The 12996-nt window shown below is 48.0% G+C and overlaps 1 protein-coding gene across 4 annotated transcripts in view; it reads left to right on the plus strand.

Annotated features, from left to right (window-relative positions):
- Positions 1-2877: 2877 nt before the first annotated feature.
- The window catches only part of CA12 (carbonic anhydrase 12), a 63641-nt gene continuing 53522 nt past the window's right edge, over positions 2878-12996 (plus strand). For all 4 annotated transcript variants that reach the window (XM_010598030.3, XM_023558316.2, XM_010598031.3 and 1 more), the window contains exons 1-2: positions 2878-3094; positions 11029-11049. In XM_010598030.3, the coding sequence (XP_010596332.1) occupies positions 3010-3094; positions 11029-11049 (106 nt within the window). In that variant the 5' untranslated portion in view covers positions 2878-3009. The remainder of the gene's footprint in view (positions 3095-11028; positions 11050-12996) is intronic.

The following is a 12996-nucleotide window of genomic DNA, read 5'->3' on the forward strand; positions in this document are numbered from 1 at the left end:
ATTCCAGCTGTAAAACAATTAAGCTAATGGCCCAGGGGCTGGGGTTACCACCCTTACTTTACCGATGAGGAGACTGAAGTTCTGAGAGGCTGCTCCATTGTTGAGGTTATCCAGTAAGTAAACAGTGAGGCAAGTCCTTCAGCCCAGACCTCTTGACACCTATCCCGCACTCTCCTCCACACTCCTCTGCCCTTTGACTCACCAGGCTCGCCCTCATGTCTATTCGGATGTGACATTTTAGAGGGGCACTGCTCCCTGGAGCCTTCTGTCTGGGTGTACCATTTGGTGGCCAGCTGTCACACTTCCAGTGCAGAAGGTCCACATTCCACCCTAACCTATTGAGTCATATGTAATGGACAGGTTGACAACAGTGACATCTGATGATGGCAAAGCAAGTCTTCACATGTTAATTCACAGAAGTCCCAGGAAGCCTCTGGCCAGGAAGGGTTCCCATAGTTGGGAACTTAACCTGGTTAGGTCTGTGCTGTTTGTTGGGGGCCTCTTGACATCCAGCTTAAGCATTGTTTTCTTGAGGTTTGGTCACTCCTTCCCTTTCTGTTTGCTTTTTTTTTTTTTTTACTCTGATCCCTTAAGAATGAAAAAAAAAACACTCAAGCACTTAGGGAAACTGGGTCTCAGTTTATATTCTCAATTCCCTTTTAATTGCCATCCATTCCTTATGAATTAACCAGGTCTCTGATCTAGACACGCAGGAAACATCGCAACCCTCTCCTTTCTCTCCACCAGACCCTGATCACAATCTAACCTTTCTGTTCTATTAAATCCACCCACCTTCCCCACCACCCCCTTCTCTTAACCTCCATATCTCTGGGGGTCCCTGGAGAATACTTAGAGGGGCATGCCCGAGGAGAAACTGAACTCAAGGTTTGGCCAGACTTCATGGGAAAACCCCTGGTATGCGAGTAACAAACTGTGTGAGTGGCCCTGTTTACTTCAACTAGTGGTGAGATTTGGGGCAAGTGATATCACCTCTCTGGGTTCAGCTTCTGCATCTGTGGGCTCACAGTGGATCTTACCCAAGCTCTGTTGTTCTTCTTGCACATTCCATTTCCTAAGCAGACTTCCCCAGATCTTATAAATCAGAGGACCAATGTCCTAAGAGGCTCACTGGTCTGGAGGAGCTCACTCATGGCCCTGGATCAGGAGCTGCCAGCAGAAAAGGCCATCCTGAAGCCTACTGTGGTCAGGACGTGTTTGTAACAAGATTGTCTCTGTAACTACTTCCTTAAGAAAGCTCAAAAGCACTTTATTAGCCCGAACAATAGTTGAGCTGACAGGGGCAGAACAGTGACACGCCTTCCACTGTGGGTGGCATCTGCTTCCTGGTGGCTCTCGGCAATTGGCCAAGTGGCTTCAGCAGCAGGCTGAGGCCAGCCCAAGAGTCCGCTTAGGCTGAGGGGTCAGGTAGATCTGGGAGAGGTGTGGGATGGTCTGGACACTGTGACCCAGAGAAAGAGGGTGTGATGGGCCAGGTCACAAAACCAGCGGTCATGTACCATGGCTGGGGTGGCCAACTGTCAGCCAACCACATGGTCTGAGCAATATTGTAGGGAGCAGGGTTACCAAAGCAAGAAGGACACAACTCAGCACAGTGAACAGTGCAGACACTCAGAGGCTCCAGGGAAACCAGAAGCACAAAGGACATTGGTGGTAGGAATGTCAAGTGGCAGTAACAGCATCAGGAAGATCTGGGGAGTACTGGGGGCAGCAACCCTGGTGAAACAGTGGTTAAGAGCTATGGCTACCAACCAAAAGGTCAGCAGTTTGAATCCACCAGGTGCTCCTGACTAAACACAAAGGGGACCAGAACCCCGTGTATATGACTAGACGTCTATGTGCACATATTAAAGGATAAGATATGAGGGGAAAAGAGGACAGAGGTGAGCAACGGTGACGATAATATGCACTGGAAACAGAACTCAGATCTGATCAAGATGCACAATGTCTAATGCAGTGCCTGCATGTGTTAGCTGTTCAATAAATGAATGTAAATCCCTTCTGCCACCCCAGAGAAGGGATCCCCTCGCCACCACCCCCAGGTTCCTAGTGACCACGGACGTCTATTGTCCACTAGAATTAGCCTTGTCTACTTATCTGTTGTTAAAAACCCATTGCCGGCCGTCAATTCTGACTCTAGAGAGAGACCCTATAGGACAGAGTAGAACTGCTCCATAGGGTTTCCAAGGAGCGGCTGGTGGATTCAAACTGCCCAGCTTTTGGTTAGCAGCTGAGCTCTTAACCACTGCACCACCAGGGTTCCATCTGTTATTAGTTATTTATTAGGTGAAATTCTAGTCGCTAAGTGTTTTTTTTTTTTTAAGTGAAGTTGTGCGCGTGCTCCCCCCCACCCCGCCCAGGGCTATTTATCTATTCTCAACTGATTTCTTTGTGTCTAAATTTCCTAGATAAGAACCTAATCAGGAAGCACCGAACGATCCGAAGGATCCGCAGAAATTCTGGATCTGAATGCAGCCACCGAATCCCTAAGGCGTGCCCAGTCCAGGCAGGCACTGCTCTTGGGCCCTGAAGGAGGCTCTTGTCCAAATGGCATTGCGCTCCAGCGGCTATTGAGTAGCGGCAGCGACGGAAAAAGCCGGGGAAAATCCCTAGAGGCTCCCCTCCGGATAGGGCTGAGGCGAGGGATCTCACCCAAGCCCTTCCGCTGCTCCCCCACGAGAACTGGGGACTGTCCCGCGGAGCGCTGAGACTCTGGCTACAACTCACCTTGGACTGGGGACGAGCCCTCGGGTAGGCAGGGCGTTCTTATCCCCGCAGGATGACATCATTTGTTTGGGGCTGAGCCGCTCCATAAAAGCAGCCAGCGGGGAGCCGGGAGCCCAAAGACAGGACGTGCTCGCCACGCCGCGGGGCTGCGCGCACGCGGTCCCGGTGCGCGCCCCGGCACTCTGAGTGCTGCGCGACCCCGGAGTTACCAGGAGCGGGAGCCGCGGGGCAGCGGGCCCTGGCTGGTGTCTGAGCTCTCCGAAGATGCCCCACTGCAGCCTGCACGCGGCTGCTGTCCTGCTGCTTGTCATCTTAAAGCAACAGCCTTCCAACCCAGCCCCAGTGAACGGTAAAGTTTCTGCCTCTTTCTTTGCTAACAGTCCGGAAGCCCAGCCACTCCTGGCCAGAAAGATTCCCTGCGGGACTCTTTAAAGACTAATTAAAATCATTACTAGGGAGCGGGGAAGAACATGCACAAGGTCAAATACCACGTTTTTAGAGAGGATGCTTCGTCTGCCTCTGGAACGCACGACCTAGTGCTGTTGGAGGAAGCAGACTGTCTTTCTAACGGTGTGTGGTTCTGGTTTGGTGTTAAAATTCGTTGTGTGTTCTCTGAGCACCCCCAGCTCAGGAGCTGGTGGCGGGAAAACCTGGTAACCAGAGAGGAGAAAAGGAACCCGGGTTTACAATCTTCTGCCCCAGCTCCACGTGCATTTGAGAGAGAACTGACTGGCATTCTGCTACCTGTGACCACCAGAAACGGCTTGCAGATCCCCCAGCGCCGAACCCCAGACAGGGATGGGTGCCTTTCTTTGGGGGGTGAGACTTTTTACCATTTTAAAAGTTTTACCTCCAAATCAGAGGAATGATGCGGCCCACCCTTAATCATTGTTTTCCTCCCGAAGGGCTCTACCTCTCTGAACGTGCGCTCGGGCACACACACACCCTTTAGTTCTCAGTGTAATTAGTGCTCTTAACCCCAACGGCTGGAGGCTGAGGGTGCTGAGTTGGGTGGGAGGATGGTGTGGGGTGTGGGTGGACCTGAACTGTGGGCTCAGGGCCAGGCAGGGCAGGGAGTTACAGTGAATGGCCAAGGGTCAGGCTAGTTAATCTTTTGGAACAAGAGAAGGATCCCAACCGTTTGCTTGTCTTTCCAACAGCTGGTCAAGCACATTTTGGGGGGGAGGGTAGATGGTGACTTTTGTGGAAACTTCCTGAGTAATGGTTGGTGGCTCTTGCAGCAGCCAGCAGCAAATTAACCAGTAAGCAAGATATCCCATGAGTGAATGAAATTGTGCACCACAGATTAGTAAATTAAGCCCGTGTGTACATTGCTTATTGTGTAATCCATCCCTGCGCCTTGCCCTTGACAGAGTTTGCCCTAAGTTGCAAGCCCTTTGTGAGGGCTCTGAAGCTCTAGCATTTGTAGATTGATTCCTGGACCCAGGTTGGGTTGAGACATTTATAGAGGGATCAAAAGCAATTGTAATGGCTGAAAATCGATTCTGCCTGGCTGGGCAGTGGTGGTAGGAAATTGGTCCTGGTCAGCTGCCTAAAGGCTCTGTGCCGTCTTTCTGGGAGGTCACCATGCCTGCGTGTGGAAGGGCAGGAGGAGGCAGGCAGCCCGGCTATGATTGGCTTTGAGATTGTTTTAATTAAATTCTAATCCACTGGCTGGCATGATGTGCTTGATATTATCTCCCTCAACTGGCTGAGGACAAACAGAACGTAGTGGGAGAAGAAAGGAGCTACATAAAAGTTGAAATTAATTTTTAAAACTGCAAACTCTGACATGTATTCATTCCCTTCTCCTCTAGACAACCAAACTGGGACCCTAGCATGACTAGAAATCACGTTCTTAGCTCCAGGCTGCCTCAGGACAAAAGAGAGAAGCAGCTGTTCTTTGGCCCCATGCTCCCTCTCACTCTGGAGCAGCCCCCCTCCTTTCTCTCTCCTCTGCCTAGTTTTCCCGCCTTCCCTTCCCTGCCCTCCCCCTCCCTCTCCCTTTTCCTCCTCCCCTGCCCTCAGTGCCCTCCACCTCCCTCCACCTTCTTCCTCCCGTGCCTCCTCTTCTCTCCCACTCCCTCTCTTCCCACCCCCTCCCTCCTCTCCCCTTTCTTTCCTCTTCCCCTCCTCCTTTGCACCCCTTCTCTCCTAATCCTTCAAACTGAGGAATGGGGAAAGCTTCTGGGGTGAATTGGTGGGGGTGGGGGCAGGAAATCCACTTTAACCTACACTGAATAGCCAGCCAGCCTACCCCTAGATTCTAAGAACACACTTTTTATTCTATTATTTCTTATGCCAGTTTCTTGGCTTTTTAACTGCCTCATAGGACAAAGTCAAAGCAAAAATCACTGGTGTACGGTGTCAGAATTAACCCAAGATTGGGTTGAAGCAGGTTAAACTGAGAAGTGGGCTGAAGTGTGGTCAGGCGACTGCCTGAGAAAAATGCCTGAGATGGGGGGGGAGCAGTGCATGAGGTGAGGTCAAGGGTCTTCTGGAATAAACTTTGAAATTCTTAGTTGCTGTGGCGGTTTGAGGCGTTTTAATGAATTCTGCAGAGCCAGCCCTGCCTGTACCTAGTGTGGGGATGATGGGTACTCAGGGAAGGTTCTAGCATCAGGACAGGAAGCAGCCAGGCCCTAAACCCCTGACCTGGATCTTTATAAATTCCACTTCCTCAGTGGACTCCCAGGGCATTCTCCCTCCCCAGTGTGAGCTGGGGCTGCAGGTTCTAACACGAATTGGGGCTTAGCCACCCAAGTCTCCCAGGTAGAGCTAATGACCTTGTATGGGAAGGGAGCAATTTCCCTCCTGTAGCCCCTGGGGAATTGGCCTGGTCGGCCTGGCCTGCCAGTTTAATCCTGTTGAGACTCCTGCCCCTACACTAGAGGCTGGAAACCAAGAGGTGCCATTTCTAAATGAAGCACGCACACCTGAAAGGCTTCCCAAGAGCCATTCTAAGCTGACGTCTTTACCAGATGAGACCTCCTGACTCAGAGCATCCTTACTTCATTTTACAGGGCTGTTTCTCCCCACCCTCCACCTCCTGAGCCCCTCCAGGCCTTTCTATTTATACCTGGAGCACCAGGTCTTAAAGACCTAGCAGCCTTGCTTCGAGAAAGGAGGACAAGAAAGCTTGCTCTGGTTGCTGCTGCTTTTCAAGGACAAATCCCCCAGTTTTGTGTCACCACCTGAGGTCTTACGGTCCCAGATGCTCACTAGGCAACATTTGTCCCTGAGCTTTATAGACTATTATGCTGATGCCTCATCTAGGACATCATGGTTGGTAAAGTAGAGGGTTAATGAAAGAAAGGAAGACGCTCAGTGAATTGGTGTCGATTGACAATGAGGGATTGACACAGTGGCTGCAACAATGGGCTCAAACAACAAGGATTGTGAGGATGGTGCAGGACCAGGCAGTGTTTCGTTCCATTGCACATAGGATCGCCAAGAGTTGGAACTTACTCCACGGCACCTAACAACAACAACATCTAGGATGACGGCTATAATAACGGGGAAAACCTCAGCTTGGAAAGCTTTGGAGAAGATAGCAGCAGAAGGATAGTGAAGCAGTGGATTGGTTTTGGGGTGGACAATTGAAACTTTGGGCCAGGGCAGAATGGCTCAGAAGGCAGAGATGGCTTGCTGGTAGCCTCCAGGATCACAGAGTGGCCTGTGCCTTCCAGGGAAGAAGTGAGGATGAATTGCTGCTACTTGTGAAATTTTACATACTGAGCTCCAAGTGCTCTGCTGGCTAAGTGGCAATTATCCGGTTTCACGTGTCTTGGAAAGCCACGATGATACTTCAGTAGTGAACCCCTCAAACAAAATGCGGACAGGAAATGTCGAGAAAAGAGATTTGACGTCTTGGGTAGCTAGGTTCCAAGGCATGCTTCCTTTGTTCCTTTTCACTATCGTTTGAGGAACAGGGCTGGTAGCGAACTTGGGGGTCACACAAAAGTTGGTTTATTTATGGTTCTAAATATCTTCACCCAGTTGTTATTTCAGAGGAGGTTAACCTTGGGACTGTTAATACCCTTGGAATGTCTAGCAGGTTTCAAGCGATCTGTGGACTTTCTGAAATTAATTATGCATGAAATTTTGTGTGTCTAGACTTATGGGAAGCCCTGGTGGTGTAGTGGTTAAGTGTTACTGCTGCTAACCAAAGGGTCGGCAGTTTGAATCCGCCAGGCACTCCTTGGAAACTCTATGGGGCAGTTCTACTCTCTCCTATAGGGTCGCTATAAGTCGGAATCGACTCGATGGCACTGGGTTTGGTTTGGGTTTGGGTTTATGCTTATGGACATTTTTAATGGGAAAAAGTCCACAGAACCAGCGACATTACTAAGGAGGTGTGGTGGGATGCAGGCTGTCAGAGGGGGTGACACCAGAATGACTGTCCATAAAATTTTTGTGAAGTGTTTCAGTGGAAATTTATTATTTTTTATTAAAAATTCCTGTAGTTAGTTATAACAGCAAAAAATTTCATAAGCCCAGCTCACACATACCAATATACCTACAAGGCTAAAACTGTGTGCTGATTTACTCTTTGAACCTTCTAACCTTCGTCAGAGCTGTCATTATTACCCAATTACAATGATTCTCGGAATCATGTGGTTTTCTCTGCACATGCGACAAGCCCGTGCTGTTGTTTTTGTTGCTGCCAGTATTTTTATGGTCGCTGATTTTGTGAAATTATTTGGTGTTTTAGCTACAAGAGTGTGTTAATTATCATGGGGGGGTGACACCATGAGTCACTACATTGGGTGACACCAAGACTGCTGACTGTACTGCCTAGAACTCATCAGATACTCCAAGGGAGCTGAACCACCCTCCGCCCCCCAGAGATTTAGAAGGAGGTTCGAAGATTCTCTGAGTTCACAGGAAGTAATGGTAAATGTGGAGAGGCTCTGCCCTGACCCTTGGCAGCCACGTGATCTTGGGCAGGTCACTGCACCCCAGTGGACTTCCATTTCCTCACCTATAAAACAAGGTGGTGAGGGTCAGGTGTGTGAAAAAGACCTAAGTCCTCCTCTTCCAGGGTGGGGTGTCAATAAATAATACCTAAGCCTAAAAATCAAGAAGGAGCAATATAAGCATGTTTTATAGCGATACGGAGATAATACCAAAAGAATCATTTAAAAAGGGTCAAAGTGTTTGCCCTTGGGAGTAGGCGAATAAGTAGATAGCGTCAGGGTACTGCTGGGGTATTTTTGTTTGTTTTCATAAAAAGCTTTATAGAATCATCTAACTCTTAAAACCATGCGCAGGTGTAAGTTTGATTAAACATACTAATTAAATTTTAAGATTAAAAACAAAATTAAGCTACTGGTCCCATCCTATCTGGAGCAAAGGAGAATGAAGAAATCCAAAGACACAAGGGAAAGATTAGTCTGAAAGACTCATGGACTGCTAGTACCATAGCCTTCGCCAGCCTGAGCCCAGAAGAACTAGATGGTGCCAGGCTACCACCACCGACTGTTCTATTACAATAGAGGGTCCCAGAAAGAGTGGGAGAAAAATATAGAACGAATTCAAACTCACAAAAAGAAGACCAGGCTTACTGGTCTGACAGAGACTGGAGAAACTCCGAGAGTTTTGCCCCCAGACACCCTTTTAACTCAGAACTGAAGCCACTCCTGAAGTTTACCCTTCAGCCAAAGATTAGACATACCTGTAAAACAAACAATAACATACGTGAAGAACGTGCTCCGAGGTTCAACGGTGTATATGAGACTAAATGGGCGCACCAGCCTAAAAGCAAAGATGAGAACGCAGGAAAGGACAGGAGGACAAATGAAAAAGGGAAACCCTGGGTGGAGAAGGGGAGAGTGTTGATACATCGTGGGGTTGGGAAAACAAATCTGTGTATTAATTATTTAATGAGATACTAATTTGCTCTGTAAACTCTCACATAAAGCACAATAAAACAAAAACAAGATTTTAAAACAAACAAAAACTCTCCCCTGAAGTCAACTTTGAACCAAATAGTAGTTTAGCCCAATTAGGAAAGAATGTCTGCATTAAGCATTATACTCTTTTAAAGAATTACCTGTGTGTGATCAAATTGACCACAGCAACTCGAAAGATAGATGAGAAGCTTAGGGGGGCAGTGAGTTTGTGTTGATGGTGAAATAGTGTGGAAAAGGTTGTCAAGAAAGATGGTGCAACTTGAAGAATGTAACCAACGTCATTTAGAATATGGTGAAGTTATGTTTTGTTGTATATAATTTCACCAAAAAGTAAGTAAAGTTACTTATTACATTAGAAAAATTAAGTAAAAACACAGAGGCAAAGAAATTAAACAGCACAACAACAGCAAAAGGAGGTTGCTGCAGTTGTTGTTGGGGTCCTTCCGACTCATCGTGACCCCATGTGATAAAGTAGAACTGCCCCATAGGGTTTTCTTGGCTGTAATCTTTATGGGGAAACCCTGGTGGCGTAGAGCTTTAAGTGCTACGGCTGCTAACCAAATGGTCGGCAGTTCAAATCCACTAGGCGCTCCTTGGAAACTCTATAGGGCAGTTCTACTCTGTCCTATAGTGTCGCTGTGAATCGGAATTGACTCAACAGCACTGGGTTTGGTTTTTTTTTTTTTGGTTTGTTTTAATCTTTATGGGAGCAGATTGCCAGGTCTTTCTCCTTCGGAGCTGCTATATGGGTTCACACCACCAACCTATCATTTAGCAGTTGAGCGCTTAACTGTTATGCCGCTCAAACCCAAACCAAACCTGTTGCTGTTGATTCCAACTCATAGTGACACTATAGGACTGAGTAGAAGAACTGCCCCATAGGATTTCCAAGGAGCAGCTGTTGGATTTGAACCGCTGGCCTTTTGGTTAGTAGCCGAGCTCTTAACTACTGTGCCACCAGGGCTCCTATTACACACTAAAAAAGCCATTGCTGTCGAGTCGATTCCGACTCATAGTGACCCTATAGGACAGAGTAGAACTGCCCCATACGGTTTCCAAGGAGCGCCACTAGGACCCCTTAAAAATGAGATTAAACCAGCTTGGGTGGGGATGGGGCCAAGGGGAGAGGGAAGCTCAGTCCTCTTTCAGCTTTTAAAAACTACCCTTGGCTTGAGTAGGGAATACCCAGTTGAGATGCGAGCAGATTGTTTCAGTCAGTCAGTTTTACTGCAGACCGATTCTCAAGAGAGAAAGGAGCTACACCTTTGCAAGCCAAGAACCACAGGGCTGTTGGGAGATAGCAGGAGAGAGGGGTTTAGGAGCTGAGTGGGCCCCTCCTTGGCAGTGTGCTTGGCAATACCCAGAAGAATAAGTCTCAATTCAGGGTCCCTTTTGGAGTTAGAAACAGGGGTGGGCAGGCTGCATAAGGAGAGTGCGGCTCTGAAATAACCTTTTAAATATACATTTTTGATGTAGGAACTAAGGACCTTTATGTATGGAGGAGATGGAAGGGGAGGTGACTTCCGTTGTATTCCTGGCAGAGTGTCTCCTACCCTCCTACCTTCCCTGGAATTCTCCCGGAAGAGAAAGGGAACATCCTCAAAGAAACACTTTCCTTTTGAGATTAGTTTTCTCCCTTTTGTGTATGGATGTGAGCTGTTCTTTAGGATACGTTGTCAAGTGGAAAACAGCAAGATGCAGAACAGTTTCCAGCAGGCTAACGTTTGTGTGAAAAGGGGGAAGAATAATATAAATACATATGTGTGTGTAATGGTACTGTGAGAGGGTTCACAATAAACTGATAAAATTAGTTGTCTGTAATGGGAAGCTTGGAGCCCTGGTGGCACAGTGGTTAAGAGCTTGGCTGCTAACCAAAAGGTCGGCAGTTCGAATCCACCAGCTGCTCCTTGGAAACCCTATGGTACAGTCCTACTCTGTCTTATAGGGTCGCTATGAGTAGGAATTGACTCGATGGCAGTAGGTTTGGTTTGGTTTTAATGGGAAGCAGGGAGACAGGGCGGGAGGAGGAGCTGTCACTGTGTACCCTTTGAGAGCTTCAGGGTTTTGAGCCCTGTAAATTTATTACCTATTCAGGCAACAAAGTCTTCTCTAAAATGTCTGGGAGGCTTCTATTCAATAAGACCCCTCCCTAACCCATCAGCCCTGCATGAATGTCACTGTCCTTGAGCTTCCCTCTGAAACACAGCTGCTCCAAGAAGCAGTTACACTGACATAGACTCAGAAAAGGTTTTAATTTCTGGACATCCACCTCCTTTTCAGTCTCACTCATTTCCAAAAGCATCTGTAGTGTTTTCTTTAATTTGTTCAAGTTCAGTTGTACTTACTTGCTTTGTTTTGTTCTTTGCAGGATCCAAGTGGACCTACGCTGGTAAGTAGAGATTTTCGGTACTTTCTGAGATGGCTGTGTTGAAAGAGAGCCACAAACGTCATGCTCTGTGGAGGTTATTTTGGGGAGGGTGGAGAAGAGTGGTTCTTGCATTGTGAAAAGAGTGTAGTCAGGCTTCTTTAAAGAGTGGGTCCTTGCAGGCTGTGGCCTCTTAGGAGCACAGGTTGCACCCAGCACTTTCTCCAAGCAGTAGAGCCTGGTCTGTGCACTTGAACTTGGGAGTCACAGTGTAAAGGCCTCCAGAGCCCTGCAAGAATTTCTAACACATCTGCCAGGTGAAGATGCCCAGGTACCCCCAGGTGCCCTTGAGCAGGAGGGGGCCTCTCTCCCTGCTAGTGCGTTTACCCTGCAATAAACAAAGAATAAAGGGCTTCTTTCTGAATGTTTGGCTCAGACCCCAGATTTTAAGCCGTCACTGTGCCTAGAATTAATTGTTGTTGCCCTGTTTTTGAGGGATTGATGGATTAAGTGGGGATGATCAGTCCTTCTCTTTAATGGAGAGAGAGGAGCATCAAGACTGCCATGGGGTTTCTGAGGGATTGGGTCAAGAATGATGTTAGCTGTCTCTGGTTTGGTGAGGTGGCAAGAAAACAGCTGGAAATCGACTTAGCTGGGGCAAGATAGGAAGTCAGTCTGTGTTTTAGGAAGAGTAAGGAACTCTGGTGGCGCAGCGGTTAATAAATTAGAAATTTGGTCGTTGGTTTGAACAGGAATGGGAGGCCAAGAGCCTGAGGCCCCTGGCAAGGGCTGGAATGTTACTGGTGTCTCTTTAGGGGCAGAGTCATGGAAGATACACAAGGTAGTTTATGATGATGAGCATGACGGTGGAACTAACTAAATTTGTTGCTCTGGAGGCATTTGCGGCAGACAGAGACGCTGCCTTGGGATTCATTGGCGGTGGCATGGTGACGACAGGGCTTCGATCCGGTTCGTTCTGGTTCGAACCCCAGCTGGGAATTTGCATTTCCACCCCAGATATACTGAATCTTGCTTTCCCCATCTGTAAGCTGAGGGAGGGATTGTCTAGATCATTCTTTTTTAACCTATAGCTTGTGGTCACCTATACTGGAATGGTTTCCAAAAATGCACATTTCTGTCCCTTACCCTGGACCTGGGGGAGGGAGGGAGCCTGAAAAACCTGTATTTTTAACTCACTCCCCAAATGATTCTTATGGATACCGTTAGAGATGATTTTCCAGACCTTTCTAGCCCACGAGTCAGAGGTAACTTGCCTTGTCTCTTTTACTGGCCTCCCAGGTACAGGGGAAATACAAATTAAGTCTCTTCAGGACTCCCTGTGTTGTGTATTGAATTGTGTACCCCCAAAATACGTGTTGTAAATCCTAACCTTGTTGCCTGTGGTTATAATCCTGTTTGGGAAAGGGTTGTCTTTGTTATGCTAATGAGGCAGGATTAGTGTAGGGTGTATTTTGAGTCAATCTCTTTTGAGATAGAAAAGAGATTTAACACAACCCGGAAGAGGGGTGCCAAGCCACATGAAGGGCACTCAGGAGCCAAGCCCAAAGAGACAAGGACCTTCCTCCAGAGCCGGCACAGAGAGAAAGCCTTCCCCTAGAGCCGGCACCCTGAGTTCAGACTTACAGCCTCCTGAACTGTGAGAAAACAGATTTCTGTTTGTTAAAGCCACCCATTTGTGGCATTTCTGTCATAGCAGCACTAGATAACTCAGACACCCTGCCTCTCTGTTAACGTCCCCCTGGGAAGAGCGAGATGATGGTTCTAGAGAGGAGAGAGACATTGTGTCAAGAAGGGGTGGGAGGAAATTCCTACTGCCTCATAGCCGTGTCATGGCATTCCCTGAGGGAGGGCTTCTCTGTTGAACCATATCGACCAGCCCAGAAGCACGTCTTCCCGGCCGCTGGCTCTGGCCAGGCCTGTGTCCCTCTGTCCAGCATGGTTAGAGCAGCT

Source organism: Loxodonta africana, chromosome 13 (assembly GCF_030014295.1).
Source record: "Loxodonta africana isolate mLoxAfr1 chromosome 13, mLoxAfr1.hap2, whole genome shotgun sequence".
In the NCBI taxonomy this organism is placed as follows: Eukaryota; Metazoa; Chordata; class Mammalia; order Proboscidea; family Elephantidae; genus Loxodonta; species Loxodonta africana.